This window comes from Crotalus tigris, unplaced genomic scaffold (genome assembly GCF_016545835.1).
Source record: "Crotalus tigris isolate CLP2741 ecotype Arizona unplaced genomic scaffold, ASM1654583v1 scf7180000017601.7605149639:7615979, whole genome shotgun sequence".
NCBI lineage: Eukaryota > Metazoa > Chordata > Lepidosauria > Squamata > Viperidae > Crotalus > Crotalus tigris.
The window spans coordinates 3,231,083-3,251,816 of NW_024096505.1; the positions used below are offsets into that span (position 1 = coordinate 3,231,083).

At 44.7% G+C, this 20,734-nt stretch overlaps 1 protein-coding gene across 2 annotated transcripts in view; it reads right to left on the reverse strand.

The window, feature by feature from the left end:
• Positions 1–16,343, reverse strand: part of LOC120320077 (SH3 domain-binding glutamic acid-rich-like protein) — a 31,778-nt gene extending 15,435 nt beyond the window's left edge. The window contains exons 1-2 of one of the 2 annotated variants that reach the window (XM_039369521.1): positions 16,024–16,343; positions 2,161–2,265 (exon numbers count right to left, since the gene is read on the reverse strand). In XM_039369521.1, coding sequence (XP_039225455.1) covers positions 2,161–2,235 — 75 coding nt within the window. In that variant the 5' untranslated portion in view covers positions 2,236–2,265; positions 16,024–16,343. The remainder of the gene's footprint in view (positions 1–2,160; positions 2,266–16,023) is intronic. The other variant, XM_039369528.1, reaches the window with a different exon arrangement.
• Between the last annotated feature and the right edge of the window lie 4,391 nt (positions 16,344–20,734).

A 20,734-nucleotide genomic window follows, 5' to 3' on the forward strand; every position in this document is an offset into this window, starting at 1 on the left:
CTCTAATTAGTTTTAAGATATAAAATAAGGCCATTCATTTGAGAAGACCTTAGTTTAACCAGAACACAGATGGAGGTTATAGGTCAATTTCTCTGCTATGGCAATGTGCATTTTGGTACCAGAGCTGTGACATAGTAGTTTTATCTTTCCTGTATTTACCTATGGACATTCTAGTAACAGTTAAGAAAAATACACTAATAAAAATGCAGCTCTAATCTGTGGGGTCCTCGGTGATTTCCAAGTGTGGTTGTTTTCTTGCAGACATCTCATTACTTAACTAGTTGGGCAATAAACTACTTTTCCTCTTTTGACCATCATCTGGTCATACTTCTCTTGTCTGAATGACATCCCAGTGTCCTCACTGTACATTCATGTTAGAAGAAACATATAGCTTGATGTCATTCATATAGAGATGTCTGATGATAGTTCTATTCTTGAATTTATACCTGTATATAGTCCTTTTGATTATCTGGCTGAGGGGGTTCAAGCCTATATAGGACAGCAGTGGAGACAGTGGGTACAGATTGCACTTGATGAACTCTTGTGCAAGCTGACTTAAGTCAACTTCCAATGATGTTTGCCACAGTCCCACTGAGTTCTTGGGGAAGTTCCTTAGTGGCCTGTTTACTTGCCTAGGTCATCCACTTGGCTTTGTGCCTAAGACAGAACAAGAACTCACAGGGTTCATACCAAAATGACTCATTCTTAACAAAATAACCACCTTCAACTTAACCATAGAAGCCACCCTCATAGCCATGTCCTCCCTACCAAGCCTATATGTCTATATCCGACTAACCTATATTCTAACTATAACAATACCCCCCACACGCATATCCACCACACAAATAAAATGATGGACACTGCACAAAAAATTCCCACTATTCTCAATCATACTAGCAACTATAATAATACTACTCCTGCCACTCTCACCAAACCTATAGAAACTTAAGTTATATCAAACTAGGAGCCTTCAAAGCCCCAAATAAAGCACTACTTTAGTTTCTGCAGAGCTTGCAGTACCACCACATCTCCTGCTTGCAACACAGACATTTTAAGCTCTCTAGACTAGTAGGCCTCGATCCTACAAAAAACTAATTAACAGCTAGCCATCCAAACCAACGGACTTTAATCTACCTTCTCTATTTGGGGGGGGGGAAACGGAGAAGCCCTGGGCGGAGGGCCGACTTCAGATTTGCAGTCTGACATGATGACACCTCAAGGCCTGGCAGCAAGGAATTACCTATGTGTAAATTTACAGTTTACCGCTTAAATCAGCCATACTACCTGTGTATATTACTCGTTGACTGTTTTCAACAAACCACAAAGATATCAGAACCCTATACCTTATATTCGGTGCATGGTCCGGGCTTATTGGGGCCGGCCTAAGTATTCTAATACGCATGGAACTAACACAGCCCGGGTCATTATTTGGCAGCGACCAGATCTTTAATGTCTTAGTAAATGCCCATGCATTCATTATAATCTTCTTCATAGTCATACCCATTATAATCGGGGGGTTTGAAAATTGAGTAGTCCTCTTAATTACAGCGGCAAGGTTGTTGATAGGACATTATTGGAAGAAGGAATTTTTGCCTACCTTGGAGGAATGGTTTTTTTAAAGTTTCTTATTTATCTGAAATGGCAAAAATTTCGGCTTATTTGAAAGATCAATTGCAAGAGAAATACCTCTTGGTGTGGAAAAGATGGATAAACTTTATACAGTATAAGTATGATATTAAAAGACATTATTTAGCTTTGAATAATTTATTTTTAAAGTTTAAAGTTTAAGACAATAAGTATTTTTTATTATATATATATATTGGACTTCTTTATTATATATATATATTGGAATTTTTTTTTTAATGTAACTTTTGTTTGAGGTTTACTGAAGTTTAAATGTTTTGTATTTTTAGTTCTAGTTAACCCTGTATTCAGCTCTGGGAAGGGTAGGGAGGAGTGGGAGAGGGATTTTATTGTAAAATTGTAAAACTTTTAATAAAAATAAAAATTGAGTAGTCCCCCTAATAATTGGAACCCCCGACATAGCCTTCCCTCGAATAAATAACATGAGCTTTTGGCTTTTACCCCCAGCACTACTTCTACTACTATCCTCCTCTTATGTTGAAGCAGGCGCAGAAACAGGTTGAACTGTCTACCCACTCCTTTCCGGAAACTTAGTTCACTCCGGCCCGTCTGTAGACTTAGCCATCTTCTCCCTCCATCTAGCCGGGGCATCCTCTATTCTTGGGGCAATCAACTTCATTACTATGTGCATCAATATAAAACCCAAATCAATACCAATATTTAACATCCCCCTTTTTGTCTGATCTGTTATAATCACCGCAATTATACTACTTCTAGCATTACCAGTACTTGCAGCAGTGATCACTATACTCCTGATGGACCGAAACTTAAACACGACTTTCTTCGACCCCTGTGGGGGCGGTGATCTGGTCCTATTTCAGCACCTCCAGGAGGGCTGCTGGTGAGGGGGTCATGGGGGGAGGCAAGGCTGGGGCAATGGCACATGCGCCCACAGAGAGGGCTCCGAGTGCCGCCTCTCGCACCAGTGCCATAGGTTCACTACCACTGTACTTTCTTATATAAGAAAAAAAAACTTGAAGTCAGAATGAGGAGTAGCAATTCAAAAATGGTTTCTGTATTGAATTGAACTCCATAATGGATTTCTTACCCCTTTGTACAAGGGAAATTATATTTTGATTTTCAAAAAGAACGATAAGGTGTCCTAACAGCTTTTGCCAAATTTGAGCTAATTTGGTATACTTTGTGGGAAACTGAAGAATACTTAAGAAGAAAGGTTGGAAAGAGAATTCAACTTTTAGAATTTGCTTCATTCATTCATAAATCATTATCCTGAGTTCTTGGGCTTTACAACAGAGTATGGATTTTTCTCTCTCTCTTATTTTCCATCTATAGAAAAGTAATTTGACCTGATCAGTGCATTTACAACCATTTTTTTAAAAATTGCCCCTTTTAGCAATCAACAGGAGTAAGATGTCATGGATACAATTTTTTACACCAGTTTTGTCTGAGTGTAATGTTTGTTGCAAAAATCTTCCTGAAATCCTTTCTCTAAGGAAAAAAACGCAAAAGACAAAACGCTTGGGAATAAGGTTCTTATTTTATTTGGGTCAAAAACAGTACAAAGCTTATTTCTGGGATAGCTGACCACACACTGACACATCAGCAAAGGTTTATATACAATTATTAGTCTTCTGTGTGAGTGAAATGTTTTTATGACCATGAGAAAGCAGGAAATAGAGGTTTTATGGTTAGAAGAAATAGTCTGTTATCTTCTTTATCAGCAGAGATCTTCCTGGCTAGGCAGAGATGTAAGAGGATTGGCACAAGTATTAAAACTCCCTTGCCTTTTAAAGGAAACATTGTATTTTATTAGTGGGATGGGTTTCTCTGACTTCAGATCAGAAGGCTGTTAAAAGGAGGGGGGCAGAACAAAGGCTTTTTAACTTCTTTCAATCCCCCCTTTATGCATAGCCAATTTATTGGATTTTGCGCATCAGTAAAAGGTCGCTAATAATTGTGGTAGCCATGGTTTGTCCTTTATAGGAGCCATGATCTGCCCTGTATGGAAGACATTCCCTGATCTGACCTAGAAAAATACTGTTATTGCCAACCAAATTCCTTTTACTTTGTGTGAAATATATAAGATTACCCCAACAAGTTTAACCTTCACAATATACACACTCAGTCTTCTGCAATTATTCTCTGGAGTTTTATTTGATGGGTTTGTTAAGGTCTGGCTTGGCTATACTCTCTCTCTCTCTCTCTCTCTCTCTCTCTCTCTCTCTCTCTCTCTCTCTGTGTGTGTGTGTGTGTGTGTGTGTGTGTGTGTGTTGTAACTGCATGCTATAATAATTGCACAGAATAGGTGAAAACATAGCAATAATTACAAGCATAGAGTTCACTACTTTTTATACCACCACCACCCCATTCCATTAAATCAATCTGCTAAAGAGTACAACATACAGTAGTCCCAGTGAAAACAAATCAATTGTTGATATTGTTCAATGGTGGGGATCTGGCTATTGAAATGCAAGTGAGAGAAAGGCAGGTTTGTTTTTTTCTGGTGAAAGCATCAATGTTTTTGTTGAGTCCGTGGCGGGAAAATAGACACGAGAAGCAGCTGGAGTTCTCAGTTTCTTTTATTCAGCGTTCAGCTTACAGGAAGATGGCTTCAGCCTCGCCCAAACGCCTCGCAGCCTCTTATATAGGCAACTCCCAGGTAAATGGGTTACTTTTCCCGCGCCAGCACCCGCGCATGCGCACGGCGCTGGCGACAGCCTGTCTGGTCCCGGGCAGCTTTGCACCTGCCCGGGACTGCCTGCAAACGCCCGAGCCGTTTGCAAGGCTCGGGACATAACACCCCTTTCCCCCGGGCTAAAACTACTATCAACATACAACATTTATTTTACACGACAATTTGCTCCCCAGTGTTCCCACTGTTTACTGGCTTTGTCTTGCCAACAATGTTATGTAATCTTCTAGGTACTTAGGAGATTTCTTTGCTCTCTGTGACCTTCTTAGCTCTGGGTTACTGGCATAAGTCCCCTGACTGGAGGGAGGCGTGAGCCTGTTCTCTCTATTGTGCCCTGGTGTCTTCCAAGGACTGTGCCCCGATGCCTGGCCTGCTTGCTTGCCCACCGGGCTCGTCAGGCCAGGGCTTCTGTTGCTTTGTGACCTGGTTGTCCTACCTAGCTGTAGACCCTCAGGCCCCTTGAAGTGATAGCCACTGCTGGGCGTCTCTGTAGAACCTCCTAGGTCAGTCCAAGACCTGTCAGGAGGCTGTCCATTCCCTGAACCCCATTCTGTGCTCGGGCTCGTGTGGGTTTCTGTACTTTCCCAAAACTCAGGTGTTCCCTGATTTGTGCTAGGGGTGTTGTAGTCGGGACTTGGCTCCTCGACTAGCTCTGTGTATGTTTGACCCCCTGTAGGATTTGGGGTAAGGTCAGGCCAACCTTGGGAATTGTGTGCCAGCTCTCTTGCGGGGAATGATTTGTTGGGATGCCCCCGGGTATCCTCCGTTGCTGGAGTGCTGTGTGATGTGTGTGGAAAGTGAGTATGCCCCCGGGGTGACTCCCTGGCTGGAGTAGGCGTGAGTGCCTGTTGTGTGGGTAAGCTCCATGACTTTCTTTTCGGAGCAATTGCGGAACCCTTGGGATGGAGCCGTTTGTGGCTCCCTCAGTGGAGATGGGCAGTAGCTCTTGCCCTTCCCTTTGCTCCAAAGGGTCCCCCTCCCCCCCTGGAAAAGACCCAGGAGTCATCAGAAAAGTCTCGCCTAGAGCGAAGTTGGTCGATGTGCCGACGCAGGACACGACCGTTGTCCAGGGCAACCTCGTAGGAGAGAGGACCTGTGATCCTGGACACAGAAGCGGGGACCCATGTATGACCAGGCCCGTAATTGCGAGCCCAAACCGGGGCACCCACAAGTAGTTGTCTAGGTGCCCTAGGATGTGAGGTAGATGAAGGCAGTCTGTCCGGATGCAACCGGTCAAGTCTAGTAGTAAGTTGCGCCCCCAACGAAGTTCAGCTGGACTTCTCCCTGTAGAAGTGGACGGTGTGGTGCGATAAGAAAGGAGAAAATCAGCCAACCTGTGATGCCAGTCCCCGTAGGTGAGTCTCTTCAAGGCGTCCTTTGCGATGCGCACCATGCGTTCAGCCATACCGTTGGTGGACGGGTGAAAAGGCGCAGACGTGGCATGACGAATCAGGTTTGCCTGTAAGAAAGCTTGGAATTCGGAGGAGGTGAATTGAGGGCCGTTGTCGGACACAATGACATCTGGCAGCCCGTGTGCAGCAAAAATCCCCCTCAGTACCTGAATAGTCTTTGCAGTGGTGGTGGATGAGACAGGCACAACCTCAAGCCATTTTGAATGGCTGTCAACAAGGACCAAGAAGAACTGGCCCTGAAAGGGCCCAGCGTAGTCAATGTGCACCCTAGACCATGGGGACTGTGTTTCCTCCCATCTATGCACAGGAGCTTGGGGCATCTCTGGGCGAGATCGTTGGCACAGGTGGCATGCGTGCACCTTAGCCTCAATATCTTTATCTAAACCAGGCCACCACAAGTGGCTGCGTGCAAGAGCCTTCATATGAACAATGCCAGGATGACCCTCGTGGAGGGATTCTAAGACCCTAGTCCTCATTGAGGTGGGAATGACAACTCTGTTTCCCCAAAGCAGACAACCCTGAGAAAGGGACAGTTCGTTCCTTTTGGACCAGAAACTCTGAAACTCAGGACTAGGGCAGTGCTCAGGTCACCCGGACAGGACCCAGGAGCGGACACGTGAAAGTGTGTGATCTGTACCTGTTTCAGTGGTAACAACATCCCTTTCAGCGGCAACATCCCTGGCACTAAGAGGGAGCTCGGGCAAGGCTTGGATTGATAGAATGTTGACAGCTGGCGCAGGGTCAGCTTCTACTACTGGCAGAGGCAATCTACTGAGGCCATCAGCATGGCCCATTTCTTTCCCAGGCTTGTGGAGTAAGAAAAATCATATGCAGACAAAAAATAGACCACCTAAGCATTCTAGGGGAAATGATTTGGGGAGTCTGCTTACGTGTGGTAAACAGTCCCAGCAGAGGATTATGGTCAGTGAAGACCGTGAAATGCCTGCCATATAGAAAATCGTGGAATTTTTTAATTCCAGCAACAACAGCCAGAGCCTCCCTGTCTATCTGAGCGTAGTTGCGCTCGGCAGAAGACAGTGTTCTGGAGTAGTATGCAATAGGAACCTGAGTTCCATCAGACCTGAGGTGACTCAGGACAGCTCCAACCCCGTAGGGGGATGCATCACAAGCGATGCACACAGGAAGAGACTCGTTGAAATGTGCAAGAACACTGTTAGAAGTGAGCAAGGCCTTGACTTCTTTAAAGCAAGCCTCATGTGCTTGTGACCACAGCCACACAGCTTGTTTGTCTAGTAGCCTGTGAAGAGGCTCAGCTACACTAGCTTTATGTGGAAGAAAAGAATTGTAGAAATTCAGGAGGCCTAAGAAGGCCTGAAGTTCGGCCTTAGACTTTGGCCTGGGTGCTTCTAAAATAGCAGTTAGTTTGGATTCAGCAGGATGAATCCCAGCAGCATCAATTTTGAATCCCAGAAATTCAGTAGAAGGCACCCCAATCTGGCATTTGTCTTTTCTGAGCTTGAGGCCTGATTTCCTGAATCTTAACAGGACAGCCCTAAGCCTTTCAGCTAGAATGTGTGTGGAGTCTCCTGCAATCAAGACATCGTCAAAGTAGGGGCAGACCCCTGGTATACCTCGTAGTGTGTTTTCCATAACGCTTTGGAAAATCCCAGGAGCGACATTCACTCCAAACTGTAGCCTTTTTACCTTAAAGGCTCCCCTGTGGGTCACAATGGTCTGAGCTATAGCAGCATCATCATCAACAGGCAGCTGTTGATATGCTTGAGCTAGGTCAAGCTTTGCAAAAACACGCCCCCCCTTGAGAGAGGCCAGGATGTGACTGACCACAGGAACAGGATAGGCATGTTGCTGCAATGCCTTATTGAGTGTGCATTTGTAATCAGCACAAATGCGAATGTCCCCATTTGCCTTTAGAGGCGTGACAATGGGGGTCTCCCACGGGCTGGAATCAACAGGTTCTAGGATTCCCTGTTGGATTAGTTTGTCTAATTCAGTGTCAATCTTACTTTTTAAAGCAAAAGGGACCCTTCTTGCTTTAATCCTAATGGGAGTGACAGTGGGGTCTAGCTTTAAGGACACAGGTGGTCCTTTGAATGTGCCCAGCTGGGGGCTGAAAACATCTGCAAATTCTTTGCAGACTTCCTGTAGGTCGAGTGTTTGTAAGCTGTTGAGTCCTGTGACGTGTATCCCCAGGGCCTCAAACCAATCGAGTCCTATGAGACTCGTTCGTTCACCCCCTACTACTAATAAGTCTAGTGGACCTTCAAAACTCTTGTATTGCACGTTAAGGGTGGCCTCCCCCTTAACACACACTCTTGAGTTCTGAAAATCTGTTAATACAATATCAGAAGGCCTTAACTTGGCCTTAGTCCCACTACTGGAACAAATCTTCCTAAATGTATGCAATGAAATGATGGAAAGGGCAGACCCTGTGTCTAGTTCCATAGATAATGGAACCCCTTGTAGCTTCACGTTGAGTGACAGCTTTTTCTTCATGGGCTTGTGTGTGCCTGTCCTACAGATGCTTCTTCGCGAAGCGCAAAAACCTACCCTATTCTGGCTGGGGAGTCTGGTACCCTTCAGGCGTTCTTCTTGGGGTTGTGCCTTTCGTCGGCCCAGACACACAGCTGCAATGTGCCCTTGTTTGCCGCATGCCCGGCAGGTAGCGGAGCGGAACTTGCAGTCGGTTCTCCTGTGGCGACCTCCACAGCCGATGCACTTGAACGGAGCCGAAGAGCTTCCCTTCTGGTTTCCTTCCTTCGCGGGGTGTAGACGGTTGACTTCCTCGTCCGGATCCTCCTCGGAGTTTCGTTGGACATCTTCCTGGTGCACGGACGCACCCTCTGCACTGTTTCTGATCGGCCGCATGTTCTTGACGGCGCCGCCTGCTGCTTCTTCTGCGGTGACTTCCCTTAAGGCGTCTTGGAAGGATAATTCTTCCTTAGCGAAAAGTCTCTGTTGTAGCTCTCGATGCCTTAACCCGCACACGAATCGGTCCCTCAGTCGTTCCTCGAGGTCCTTGAACTCGCAGGGCTTGGCGGCCTTCCGTAACGCGGCGATGTATTCCTTGGCTGACTCACCGGACCGTTGATCCTCTGTTCGAAGTGTGGCGCCATGAGATAACGGACACCTTGGGGTTGAAGTGCTCCTTCAGCAGCTTCTTCAGGTCTGCGTAGCTTACAGACTCTACTGGGACCGGTGCTGCAATGTTTTCTGCGATTTCGAAGGCGTCTTGGCCGCAAACGCAAAGCAGGGTGGCCGCCTTCAAGCTATCTTCCCTCACTTGGTTTGCCTTGAAGTAGTTCTCCATTCTGGATACGTAGGACTCCCACTGCTCTGGATGTGAGACGTCGAATTCTGAAAGCCTTCCGATTTTCGCCATCTTCGGATCTTCAGGAGACGGGTCTATCAGCCAGCCTACCCCCGAATGCGCACTGGATTGGCGGGCAGCTGCTGAGTCAACACCGTTCCTCTTCCGCCGCTCAGGACTCCTTGGGTAAGCTTACACTTTTTTCCTTTCCAGGTAGTGCAAGGCATCCCACCTTCGTCGCCAGTGTTGCGTCCTTGGCGGGAAAACAGACACGAGAAGCAGCTGGAGTTCTCAGTTTCTTTTATTCAGCGTTCAGCTTACAGGAAGATGGCTTCAGCCTCTCCCAAACGCCTCGCAGCCTCTTATATAGGCAACTCCCGGGTAAATGGGTTACTTTTCCCGCGCCAGCACCCGCGCATGCGCACGGCGCTGGCGACAGCCTGTCTGGTCCCGGGCAGCTTTGCACCTGCCTGGGACTGCCTGCAAACGCCCAAACCGTTTGCAAGGCTCGGGACATAACAGTTTTATGTGAAGCAACTACAGTCCTTCTCATCCTACTGAAGTCTACCAAAAAAGACAACCACCAGCTGTTATTGTGGGGAAACTAGGGTCCTAGTACACCATATAACATACATCTATGCCCATTGGTGTTAGGCTTGTTCCACAACAGGAATTATTTGCCAGGTTCCTGCAGCTCTCTCTCAATTGTGGCTATTAGTAGGAAAACAGGCACTTGTTTTCAAACCTTTTTTCCTTTTGTTGTTGTTGCATAGACTAGGTGATGATGAGTGCCTTCCTCTCCTTCAATGGTCAGACAGGAGGCAGATAAGCTGAAGAAAAAAAACTTTGAGGAAATTGACAAATTGAAAAATCTCGGTCACTTTCTTGCCTTTCATGGGGATGGCCCACTGCTTATGATGAGGTTGCTAGGCTGATTTTTAGAGGCAATAAATCAGAAGAGATTAACATGATCGCAAAAAAAATTCAAATAATCCTGAGGCAAAGCTGGACTGACCATCACATTCCCACTCCCTTCAATTGCAAAGGATTTGTATACTTTCCCATTTCCTTACTAATTTCCTATGGTCAGATCTAGCAGAGCTGGAAAATGTACATAGCAATATATCCCTTTAGTATATGGATTGCTTCCAGAGCCAAAAGTTGAAGAAATGAAAGAAAAAAAAAATCTTGTTTCAGATAGACCAGGGGTTCTCAACCTTGCAACTTTAAGACTTGTGGACTTCAACTCCCAGAATTCTGAGAGTTGAAGTCCACAAGTCTTAAAGTTGCCAAGGTTGAGAACCCCTGAGATAGACTATACCTTTCGAAATGTTCCAAACTTTACTTTTCTCTCTCTCTCCCCCCCTTTCTCCCTTATCAGATGCCATGTTAAGGGACAGGAAGGAAATCCAAAAACTTGTTCTCATGACCCATCTAGGGTTTTAAAGGTAAAGCACACAGAAGATAAAAGACACAGGTAAGAGTCATCCATTTCAAAGCCCAGCCTTGAGCTGGAATATAAATCACAGCAGTTAGGAATAGGGTAGCTGGGGAGACAAATAAATGTCCCCCCCCTTCCCTAGCCCCATCAAGTTTGGCAGGGGAAAAAAATATTATTACAAAACCCTTGTTTTCTGAAGATTAAAGGAAAATGTAGATAACTATTCCTAAAAAATATTAAGCTTATGCTGTTGAATCCATCTTCTTGGCAACTCTTTCCGAAGTGGCTTGCCAGTGCCTCTTCCCTATGACTGAGAGAGAATGATTGACCCAAAGTCATCCAGCCAGCCCCCAGAGCCAAGGCAGGATGTAAACTCACAATCTCCTTTACTTTCCAGCCCAGTGCCTTAACCACTTAGACCAGTGGTTCTCAATCTGTGGGTCAGGACCCCATTTGGGGTCAAATGACCATTTGACGGGGGTCGCCAAACAACGCAGTCCGCCATTTTTTCCCCTTTTCCTTAGCTGTACTATTCCCTTTTAATCTATTGGCTTTTGAAAGCCAATAGAATAGACTCTCTTGAATAGAGTCTAATTCTATTGGCTTTCGAAAGCCAATAGGAATTGTCCAGGCTGTCTCTGCCCTGCTGAGCCCGCCAAAAGTCCCATTCTGCAAACGGTGCCGCACCAGTTGAGTAGTCCTTGACTTACAACCGGTTGAGTAGTCCTCGACTTACGACCAGTTGGGGGTCGCGGCATTAAAAAGGTTGAGAACCACTGACTTAGACCAAACTACCGGTAGCTCTGTTTCTTTTCTTGTTTTACTTTTTTTTTTTTTTGCCTTTTTTCCTTTGCTCCAAGGAAAAGGACAACAGATTTAGTATCTACATTTAATAATAACATGTCACCCCTTTTTGTAGTAGCAAGCACTTTTAAATGCACATGCTTTATTAGATCTTAAATTATATTAAGCAGAAGTATGTCAAGCTTTATATCTTTGGTCCTTTGGCTAGAACCAGAGAGAAATCATTCAGATCCTGATACACACACACATTACACACTACATAACCTTTCCATTTGCTATCAATATTCCATTTACATAACCATCAATCATCTTATCCACAAACAAAGCATATACTTTTAAAAATCAAGCATACCTTAGCAAAAAAATTAAGAAACACACAGAATATCATGAGGATATGATCCCAATCAGCCCCACATTCCAGAACTCAACATGCTGTACAAGGAGGTGGGGAAAGAAGAAGGTGGAGCATATTGGTAGTCCTTTCCCCACTTTCTTAATCTTTTGAATCCTCACCTCAGTTCTGGGATAATTTGCGGGTAAAAATGAGCAAGCACAGGGGAATGTACACTGAAAGGAATGCCTCAGCCCTCTACTCTCAATCTCAGACTTAGAACACAAAAGAGACCCTTTGAGATCAAATTTATTAGACTCAACACCTTTCAGGGAAGATGGCTTATAAAGTAAATGAAAATGCCCAAACTTCTCCCCTCCTAGAGCATTCAGAAAAAAGGAATATATTTGAAAGACAGTCCTTTGTTACTGAGAGTTTAGCCTTTTCATTGCAAACATCAACTTTTTCCACTCTTTTATAATAGGTTACTTTCTTTTTTCCAATTCAAATGCAAGTTTAATTGCACAAAGTTGTTCCTTCAGCTACAGTGGGAATCATTCAGATTCTATTGTCATTTAGCTTGTTGAGAATTTGGGTAGGAGATGAGGAACAGAGACTTAGGAGAAGAGACAGAGAAGTGGAATGGAGTGGGGTGAATAGTTTGCAGCCAGAATTTGGAAAGTCCAAGGCTTAAAGCTATTATTGGGAAAAAAGAGGTTATTTTCTGGCTTATATACTGAAATGAGCTAACAGGGGAAGACATGCACACACAACAGACTTGGGGACAGAAATAAGTAGGCATCTGCAGATAGGCATACTTCATGGTTTACAGACAAAATCCACCCACAATACACTTAGCTAAAACATACATACAATCCAAAATAAAACTTTGATTTTAAATGAATTTAGAACATTCCCTCGTGACAGACTTGGGCTGTTCTTAAAAGCACAGGGAGAGAAAAGGGAACATGGCTCCCTTCACCCTGTTTTACTGGCCAAGCAAACAAGGGTGAAGATATATATTTGACTTATTTTAACATTTTCCTAACAGAATTCTTTTAAAAAAAATTGTCTCTGGTGATTAAACATATTTGACAGAGGTATAAAAAGCGTCATCAATTTCTCTGCACTGTTTTCATTATTCTTTCACTCAAGGACACACAAAGACTTTAATAAACATACATATGCAGAAACAAAAAAAAAAAAACCAGAGCTCTTAGTTTTATACACCATAGTCAATTTCATCTTAGATCTTAGATCTTTTAAAGAAGGCTTAGCAATTTTGCAATCAACTGCATACGTAACTCATTTTTTTCATTAACTTTCTTATTGTCAGGTCCACCACACTCTGGTGCCCTGTTATTGTGCTACGGGTGGAGGGGGGGAATGGCATACTTGGGATTTTTCCGCTTCTGCTGTTCACTTGGGAATTAGGGAGAGGGACTGTTTTTGGAGACTGGACGGACTCCTTCCCAGCTGGTTTTTGCCAAGTTCCAAGGCCTTCACACCCTGAGTGTGAACTGTTACCTGCCTAGCACCACAGTGTTCTCAAAATATCTTCTCGGAGTCAAATTGGCTGCCAGTGGATTGGTCAGGGGGGTTGAGATAGGGAAACCGAAAGAACTGCTTTAAGCCTTACTCGGGACCTTCAGATTCCACGATTAGACTTTACTGCATCCAGTTTCTCTCAGTAAAAGTTCTTTTGATTCAACTCAGTGGATTCAAGAGTCTTACTTTCCTGAGGGCGGGTCTGACATTCATTTTCAAAGGCAAAAAAACTAAATAAACATATCCATTGCTCAATGATTGGAAAATACACAGATATGGGGAAAGATCAGAGTTTTCCTCTTTTTTTATTGTGAAAGTACCTTTATTTTGCCAAATCTGACTGCCTGCTGCATCTCCATTCCCTACACCAGTGCTTCTCAACCTTGGCAGCTTTTAAGACGTGTGGACTTGAACTCCCAGAATTCCCCAGCCAGCATGGCTGGCTGGGGAATTCTGGGAGCTGAAGTCCACATGCCTTAAAAGCTGCCAAGGTTGAGAAGCACTGCCCTACATAATTGTTGTGCACACACTTTGCTCAGGCAATTTTTGTCATCCCATGTTTGTAGCAACCTCCCCTATAGGGATCCTGGCAGAACTCCTAACAAGGTGTTCCCCATTCTATCCAATCGTGGTCACCTGTCAGTTTGGAGTGCACATGTGCACCCGAGGGACCAGCGGAAGGTAAGCATCCCTTTATTTTTATGTATTGAACCCACTCACTGCTTCCACACCTTAGGTCTGGAAAGACTCTGGCTTGGCTAGAGTAAGGGATCTTTCTTCTAATACAGCTGGACTCTACCCAGGGATCAGGATGTAGTTGCCCAGATGCAAACACTCTCACTCTCTCTCTCTCTCTCTCTCTCTCTCTCTCTCTCTCTCTCTCTCTCTCTCTCTCTCTCTCTCTCTCTCTCTCTCTCCCTCCCTCCCTCCCTCTCTCTAGCACACACACACACACACACACACACACACACACACACAGTCCTTTTCTCCTGCAGTAGGGCTTGTATTTTTGCCAAGACCTCTTGCTTTCCAGATTCCCTTGGTCACAGCTTTTTGGGCTAGTAAGATGCCAGGTGTGGTTAGGAATAGCACAAAAAAGACAAGATCCTACTGCAGAGGAGGAAAAGGAGATTCCCCCTTCATGTACTTACACATCCACACTCACCGCTAAGCACAAAAATTTGGTGGTACTCACTTTCTTTCCAAGCAGCTGTTCAACTCAAGACTCCCTTTACTACCTCCTCCTGAACAGGCAGGGTCCGGGGAAGCTTACCTACAGACAAAAGGGTCTGTTGTTGCTGGGAGTGGTGAAAAGCTTATCCGGCTCAGGTCTGTCCATCAAGTCAGTTTCAGAGTCCCATCTTGGAGGTGCCAATTGTTGCAAGAATCTGCCCGAGATCCTTTCTCCAAGGAAAAAAAATGCAAAGGCAGCTGCTTGGGAAGAGGCTTATTTTATTTGGGTCAGAAACAGCACCAAGCTTGTTCCTGGGACAGCTGACCACACACTGACACATCAGCAAGGTTTATGTACAATTATTAGCCTTCTGTGTGAGTGAAATGTTTTTATGACCATGAGAAAGCAGGAAATAGAGTTTTTATGGTTAGAGGAAATATTCTATTATCTTCTTTATCTCAGAGATCTTCCTGGCTAGGCAGAGGTATAAGAGGATTGGCACAAGTGTTAAAACTCCCGTGCTTTTTAAATGTTGATTGATAACAGGGCTGTCTGTCAGCATTCTATTGCCTTTAAGGAAACATTATATTTTATTAGTGGAGATGGGTTTCTCTGGCTTCAGATCAAAAGGCTCTTAAAAGGAGGGGAGGGGGACAGAGCAAAGTCTTTTTAACTTCTATCATGTTCATTATATGTAATATTTTACTTTCCATTGAAACTCCCATTGTTCCATATTAATTGCCCTGTTAAAATTCTGAATTTCTAACACACCAGGAAACATAGACAACTTTCTCACAGACTACTGCTGTTATTTATTTGGTGGAGCTCAGGCTGGAAAAAAACACCAGCTAAATTTCTTTAATCTAGTCTTGCCAACAGTTTTTCTCTGGAAGCTTCTTGAGGTGGTCTTCATGAAAGCCAGCAAGCAATGAAATCAGTTATGTGCAACTGCAACCAGTTTGTTTAGACATGTCACTGTGACTGATTGCTCAGCCAAGACAGTAACTTGAGCTCACGTCGGAACTGGATATAAAAGGAAACTGTTCATGCCCTGTTCCACCTCCCCTTCGCCTACTCTTTCTTTACTTCAGCAAACATAATGGTTCTAAGAACAGATACCACCACCAAGATACAGGATAGTAATATAGGAAAGCTTAAAATAACCTTAAAAGAAATTGGAGATAATATGTGTATAGCTGGAGAAAGGAATCCCTTAATATATCCACTGCATCTTTCTATTAAAAGAAAGTGCTTTCTCCCCTAATGTAATCAATCAGAGACTGTTATTATCTTCCAACATATAATTAGCATACTTTAACCAGTTCTTACCAAGGTTGCTAAAAATAAAACATTAACATGCTGTGCATTTTCCATCTGTATGAAATAAATATTTTGTATTTTCACTACATGGTGAATAGACTAATTTGTAATACAGGAATCGGCAAGCTAAGAAAGAAAATATTTCTCTGAGGCTCTGGACATTAACTTTGGTTGCAACAACAGGACTAACAAGGCTGCACCCTTGGAGAATTTCAAAGCAGAGAGAGAGAGAGAGAGAGAGAGAGAGAGAGAGAGAGAGAGAGAGAGAGAGAGAGAGAGATTTGGGGGCACATCTTTGTCATGGGTTAGAGCATGGAGCAGCATCACGCCCCTTTCTTAAACAACAAGCAAACAAGCAGCTTCCGAAGACTTCTGCAGACACGCATAAATTACATGTATATACTTACTGCTGTCGACCCCGAGGACGTTGCCACAAACACTTTGATCACCATTTTGACAACACCACTACAGAGAGACTTGGCACCAGAAACAGCACGGCTGCAGCCTCCAGTGCGCACAAAAAAGCGGAGGGTTACGGCCCTGCAGCAGCTTGGCAGGCAGAGAGAATCTCTAGGGCATCTCCACTTCTCCTAAGTTCTGCTGGTCCCTCGTCCTTCCCCTTGCCTTACTTCATTGGCTCTCGGGTATTTCCAGAACAGATGAACGAAGAGACTATTGGTTTGTGACAGTATCTGTTGCGAGAGTCTTCACCTGCTTATCACTTTAGATTGACCGGTTGGCCGCCCTTAAAAGGCCAGGGATTTGCAAGGCACCAATCATTGCAAGTTACTGGAGTGAGTGTGTGTGGGGAGGAGAATGAGGCACCCAAGAGGAGTAGGAGGAGAGGAATCTGTGTCTTTAAGGGTTGGTAAGACAAAAACTGGTCTTGACATTTTTTTTCTGAAATCACTTAGGGCATTCAAGGATCTTCCTTACTCTTCCGGTCAGAGTAAAATTCTCCAAACTGTAAAATCCTGAAAGAAAAAAAACACTAAATTGCCTTACAACATGAAAAAGAAAAATATGATTTTCAAGTACTTAAAACCAGTTCAAAATTCTCCTTGGTTTTTAAATGGCTCTGTATAATGCCAGCTTTTTACAAACCTTCTATCAGTCCTGTAACACAAAGAAAAGCTGCATAACTATGCAATGAAGTTTCAGTGATAAATTTTCTTATCCATCAATGAAATCAAAATCTCTAGATACAAAAAAAGATACTATTGGAAAAGAGGAATGTAGGAAAACCAGGAGACTATAATTAGACATGGGGAATTGTATACTAAAATTGATACTGGTAGGGTAGCTAAGCTAATTACTTATGAATCGTATTTTCAGCATCTGATCAGAGATGAATGTTGAAAAACACTACCTTGGTGTTTTGAGTGGATGTTGTGCAAAATGTTTTGTTCTTGCCACTTTAATTCATTTTTGCACATGTAAGCAGGGTGCAGTTGAGATTTTGGTAAGAATGACTCTTGCTTTAACTACTCAGTTGAAATATTGCATCTCTGATGACATGGACCTAGCCAGCACTTTGAAAACTTTCCCAAACTGGTGCTGCCCGGATCTGAGGCCAGGGAACACTTCCGTGCCCCCTCCCCGTGGCCCAATCCAGGCTCTGGAGGCCTATTCCAGGCTGCTGCCAACTGGATCTGAGGCCAGGAATACTTCTGTGTCCCCCCTGGCCTGATCTGGGCTCCGAAGGCCATTTCCAGGCTGTTGCTACTGAGATCTGAAGCCGGGAACACTTCCGCACCCCCCATGTCCCGATCCAGTCTCCAGAGGCCTTTGGTGGCCCATTTCCAGGGGGCAGCAGCCTGCAAAATGCTTCCAGAGACTGGATCAGGCCCCGGGGAAGCTGCGGAAGTGTCCCCTAGCCTCAGATCTGGGTGGCAGCAGGAACCACAGCAGAGAAGAGACGGATCTTTTCCAGATGAGTCAGGCGCAGCAGGAAGAAGAGGGGAAGCATGAGTTATCTTAGTGGGTTGGGGAGGCCTTGGGGGCCTGTTCCGTCATTAGGCCGCCCTCCATAGTCTTCCCTGCCCTGAGATGTTTACTTAACAAGCCATGTGTGTTTTAACGAGCAAAGGGGTGAACTCGTTCAAGGTATGAGATTAATTCTACAAGTTTTCTAGTTAAAGGTGAAATGGGCAGGCTCCATTACACTTGTAACTCGAGGATTACCTGTACATTCTTATGGCCATTTTTTTGCCAGAAACCAGCCCAAAACTCTGGTTACTAGGAAAAAACATTGTAATTGTCTGTAAAGAGAGTCATGTAATAGTGTGGGGAGCAAATGGCATCAGAACTCTGGAACTAAGTCATAAGTACATTGGGAGGAGTATCAAATCTCTGAATGCAAAGCTACTGTTTGTTAAGTGAGGAATATTTTAGCCTAGGCCAAAGCTACCAGAACTAACAGTGGTGAAGGCATGTAAGCAGGGTGGAGAAAAGCCAGGAAAAGGAACCAAGGCGTGAAGGAAAGGAAAGAACAAAAGTTTGGCCTGAGCCCATGGCAAGCCCCTCCCCACACCTGGCAACGAAAAAGTTGGGCCTGCATGGGAAGCTCCTCCCATCAACACTCTGGGGGATTAAAAGGGGTCCTGAGGCCTGCCCAGCCTTTTGAGTCATTTTTTGATCAGGACTTGGTGGCGTCTGTCCCTCTGGCGAGTGCCAGCCAACCTAGTTGTGGATTTGGGGTAAGTGTGGATAAGTGTGTGTGTTTGTGTGTGTAAGACCAAATAGATCTACTTCATAATCAGTAAAAGTCTGCTGTTATTTTAAATTCACTGGGTCTCTGTGTGTTTTAAAGAGTCATTCATGCCTCAATGTTCAGTTGAAATTGATTTGAGTGTGGTAATTTTCCAGGGTTGTGAGAGTGTGAATGAGTGATCATAAACTGAATGTGAGAGCACACTTGTGTAACAAATATCTGTAAGTTCCTCCTTGCTTTCCCTGAGTGCTGAGATGATCTTCCTGCCTCAGGTGACCTTGCTGGAAGTAGAGACTCTGGGTGTTTTTCACCCATCCCCCCCCCAGGAACAGCCTTTCCACTGTCACATGCCTTCTTCCTAAAGTAGACAGAGGGTGACCAGCCCCAAATCCTCCAGTTTGTTTCTGTGCCAAAGTCTGATGCCTTATTCACCAAATCAGACTGGCTATTTGCATTAATAACTAATAGAATGCAATAAAAGTGATATAACAACATGAGAAATGAATCACTTAAAACATGGTAGTAAAATATTACTTGCCTATCACTAATGTGCCTCATGTATATGTCATGTTTTTACTATTATTATTATTATTAATTTCCCACCAAACTTATTAATTCAAGGTGACAACTAGCTAAAGCAGGAACTTTTTCTTCATTTTTTCCTAGTAATTCTTCAAATTTATCACCTTGCCAAATGAACAGTTCTGAAAAATATGAAAAACTCATTTTTGTGATCTTAGATTGCCCAATGAAAGATGTTCCCCTAACATGCATTTTAAAATGCTTTCTATCATATATAAATTTATACCCTCCATAAATTTACCCCAGACCAAAGTAAAGTGGGAAAGAAATAGAATAACATAGAATAAAGAAGAATAAAGTATAATAATAATAATTGTTATGTCCCGAGCCTTGCAAACGGCTCGGGCGTTTGCAGGCAGTCCCGGGCAGGTGCAAAGCTGCCCGGGACCAGACAGGCTGTCGCCAGCGCCGTGCGCATGCGCGGGTGCTGGCGCGGGAAAAGTATCGCATTTACCCGGGAAGCGTCTATATAAGAAGCTGGGAGGTTTTGGGAGCTGCAGAAGTCATCTACTTGTAAGCTGAACGCTGAATAAAGGAAACTGAGAACTTCAACTGCTTCTCGTGTCTGCTTCCCGCCAAGGACTCAACACTGGCGACGAAGGTGGGATGCCTTGCACTACCTGGAAAGGAAGAAGTGTAAGCTTACCCAAGGAGTCCTGAGCGGCGGAAAGGAACGGCGTCGACTCGGCAGCTGCCCGCCAATCCGGTGCGCATTCGGGGGTAGGCTGGCTGATAGACCCGTCTCCTGAAGATCTGAAGATGGCGAAAATCGGAAGGCTTTCGGAATTCGACGTCTCACATCCAGAGCGGTGGGAGTCATACGTAGCCAGGGTGGAGAACTACTTCAAGGCAAACCAAGTGAGGGAAGAGAGCTTGAAGGCTGCCACCCTGCTTTGTGTTTGCGGTCAAGACGCCTTCGACATCGCAGAAAACCTTGCAGCACCTGTTCCAGTAGAGTCTGTCAGCTACGCAGATCTGAAGAAGCTACTGAAGGAGCACTTCCACCCCAAGATGTCCGTCATCGCATGGCGCCACACCTTCGAGCAGAGGGATCAACGGCCCGGTGAGTCGGCCAAAGAATTCATCGCCGCATTACGGAAGGCCGCCAAGCACTGCGAGTTCAAAGACCTCAAAGACCTCGAAGAACGACTGAGGGACCGATTCGTGTGCGGGTTAAGGCATCGAGATCTACAACAGAGACTTTTCGCTAAAGAAGAACTGTCCTACCAAGATGCCTTAAGGGAAGTCACCGCAGAAGAAGCAGCAGGCGGCGCTGTCAAGAACATGCGGCCGATCAGAAACAGTCCAGAGGTTGCATCCGTGCACCAGGAAGACGCCCAAAGAAACTCCGAGGAGTATCCGGACGAGGAAGTCGACCGTCTCCATCCCACGACGGAAGAAAGGGAAGCTCTTCAGCTCCGCTCAAGTGCATCGGCTGTGGAGGTCGCCACAGGAGAACCGACTGCAAGTTCTGCTCCGCTACCTGCCGGGCATGCGGCAAACAAGGACACATTGCAGCTGTGTGTCTGGGCCGACGAAAGGTACAACCTCAGGAAGAACTGCGCCTGAAAGGTACCAGATTCCCCAGCCAGAATAGGGTAGGGTTTTGCACTTCGCAAAGAAGCATCCTTAGGACAGGCACACACAAGCCCATTAAGAAAAAGCTGTCACTCAAGGTGAAGCTACAAGGGGTTCCATTATCTATGGAACTAGACATAGGGTCTGCCTTTTCAATTATCTCATTGCATACATTTAGGAAGATTTGTTCCGGTAGTGGAACTCAGGCCAAGTTAAGGCCTTCTGACATTGTGTTAACAGATTTT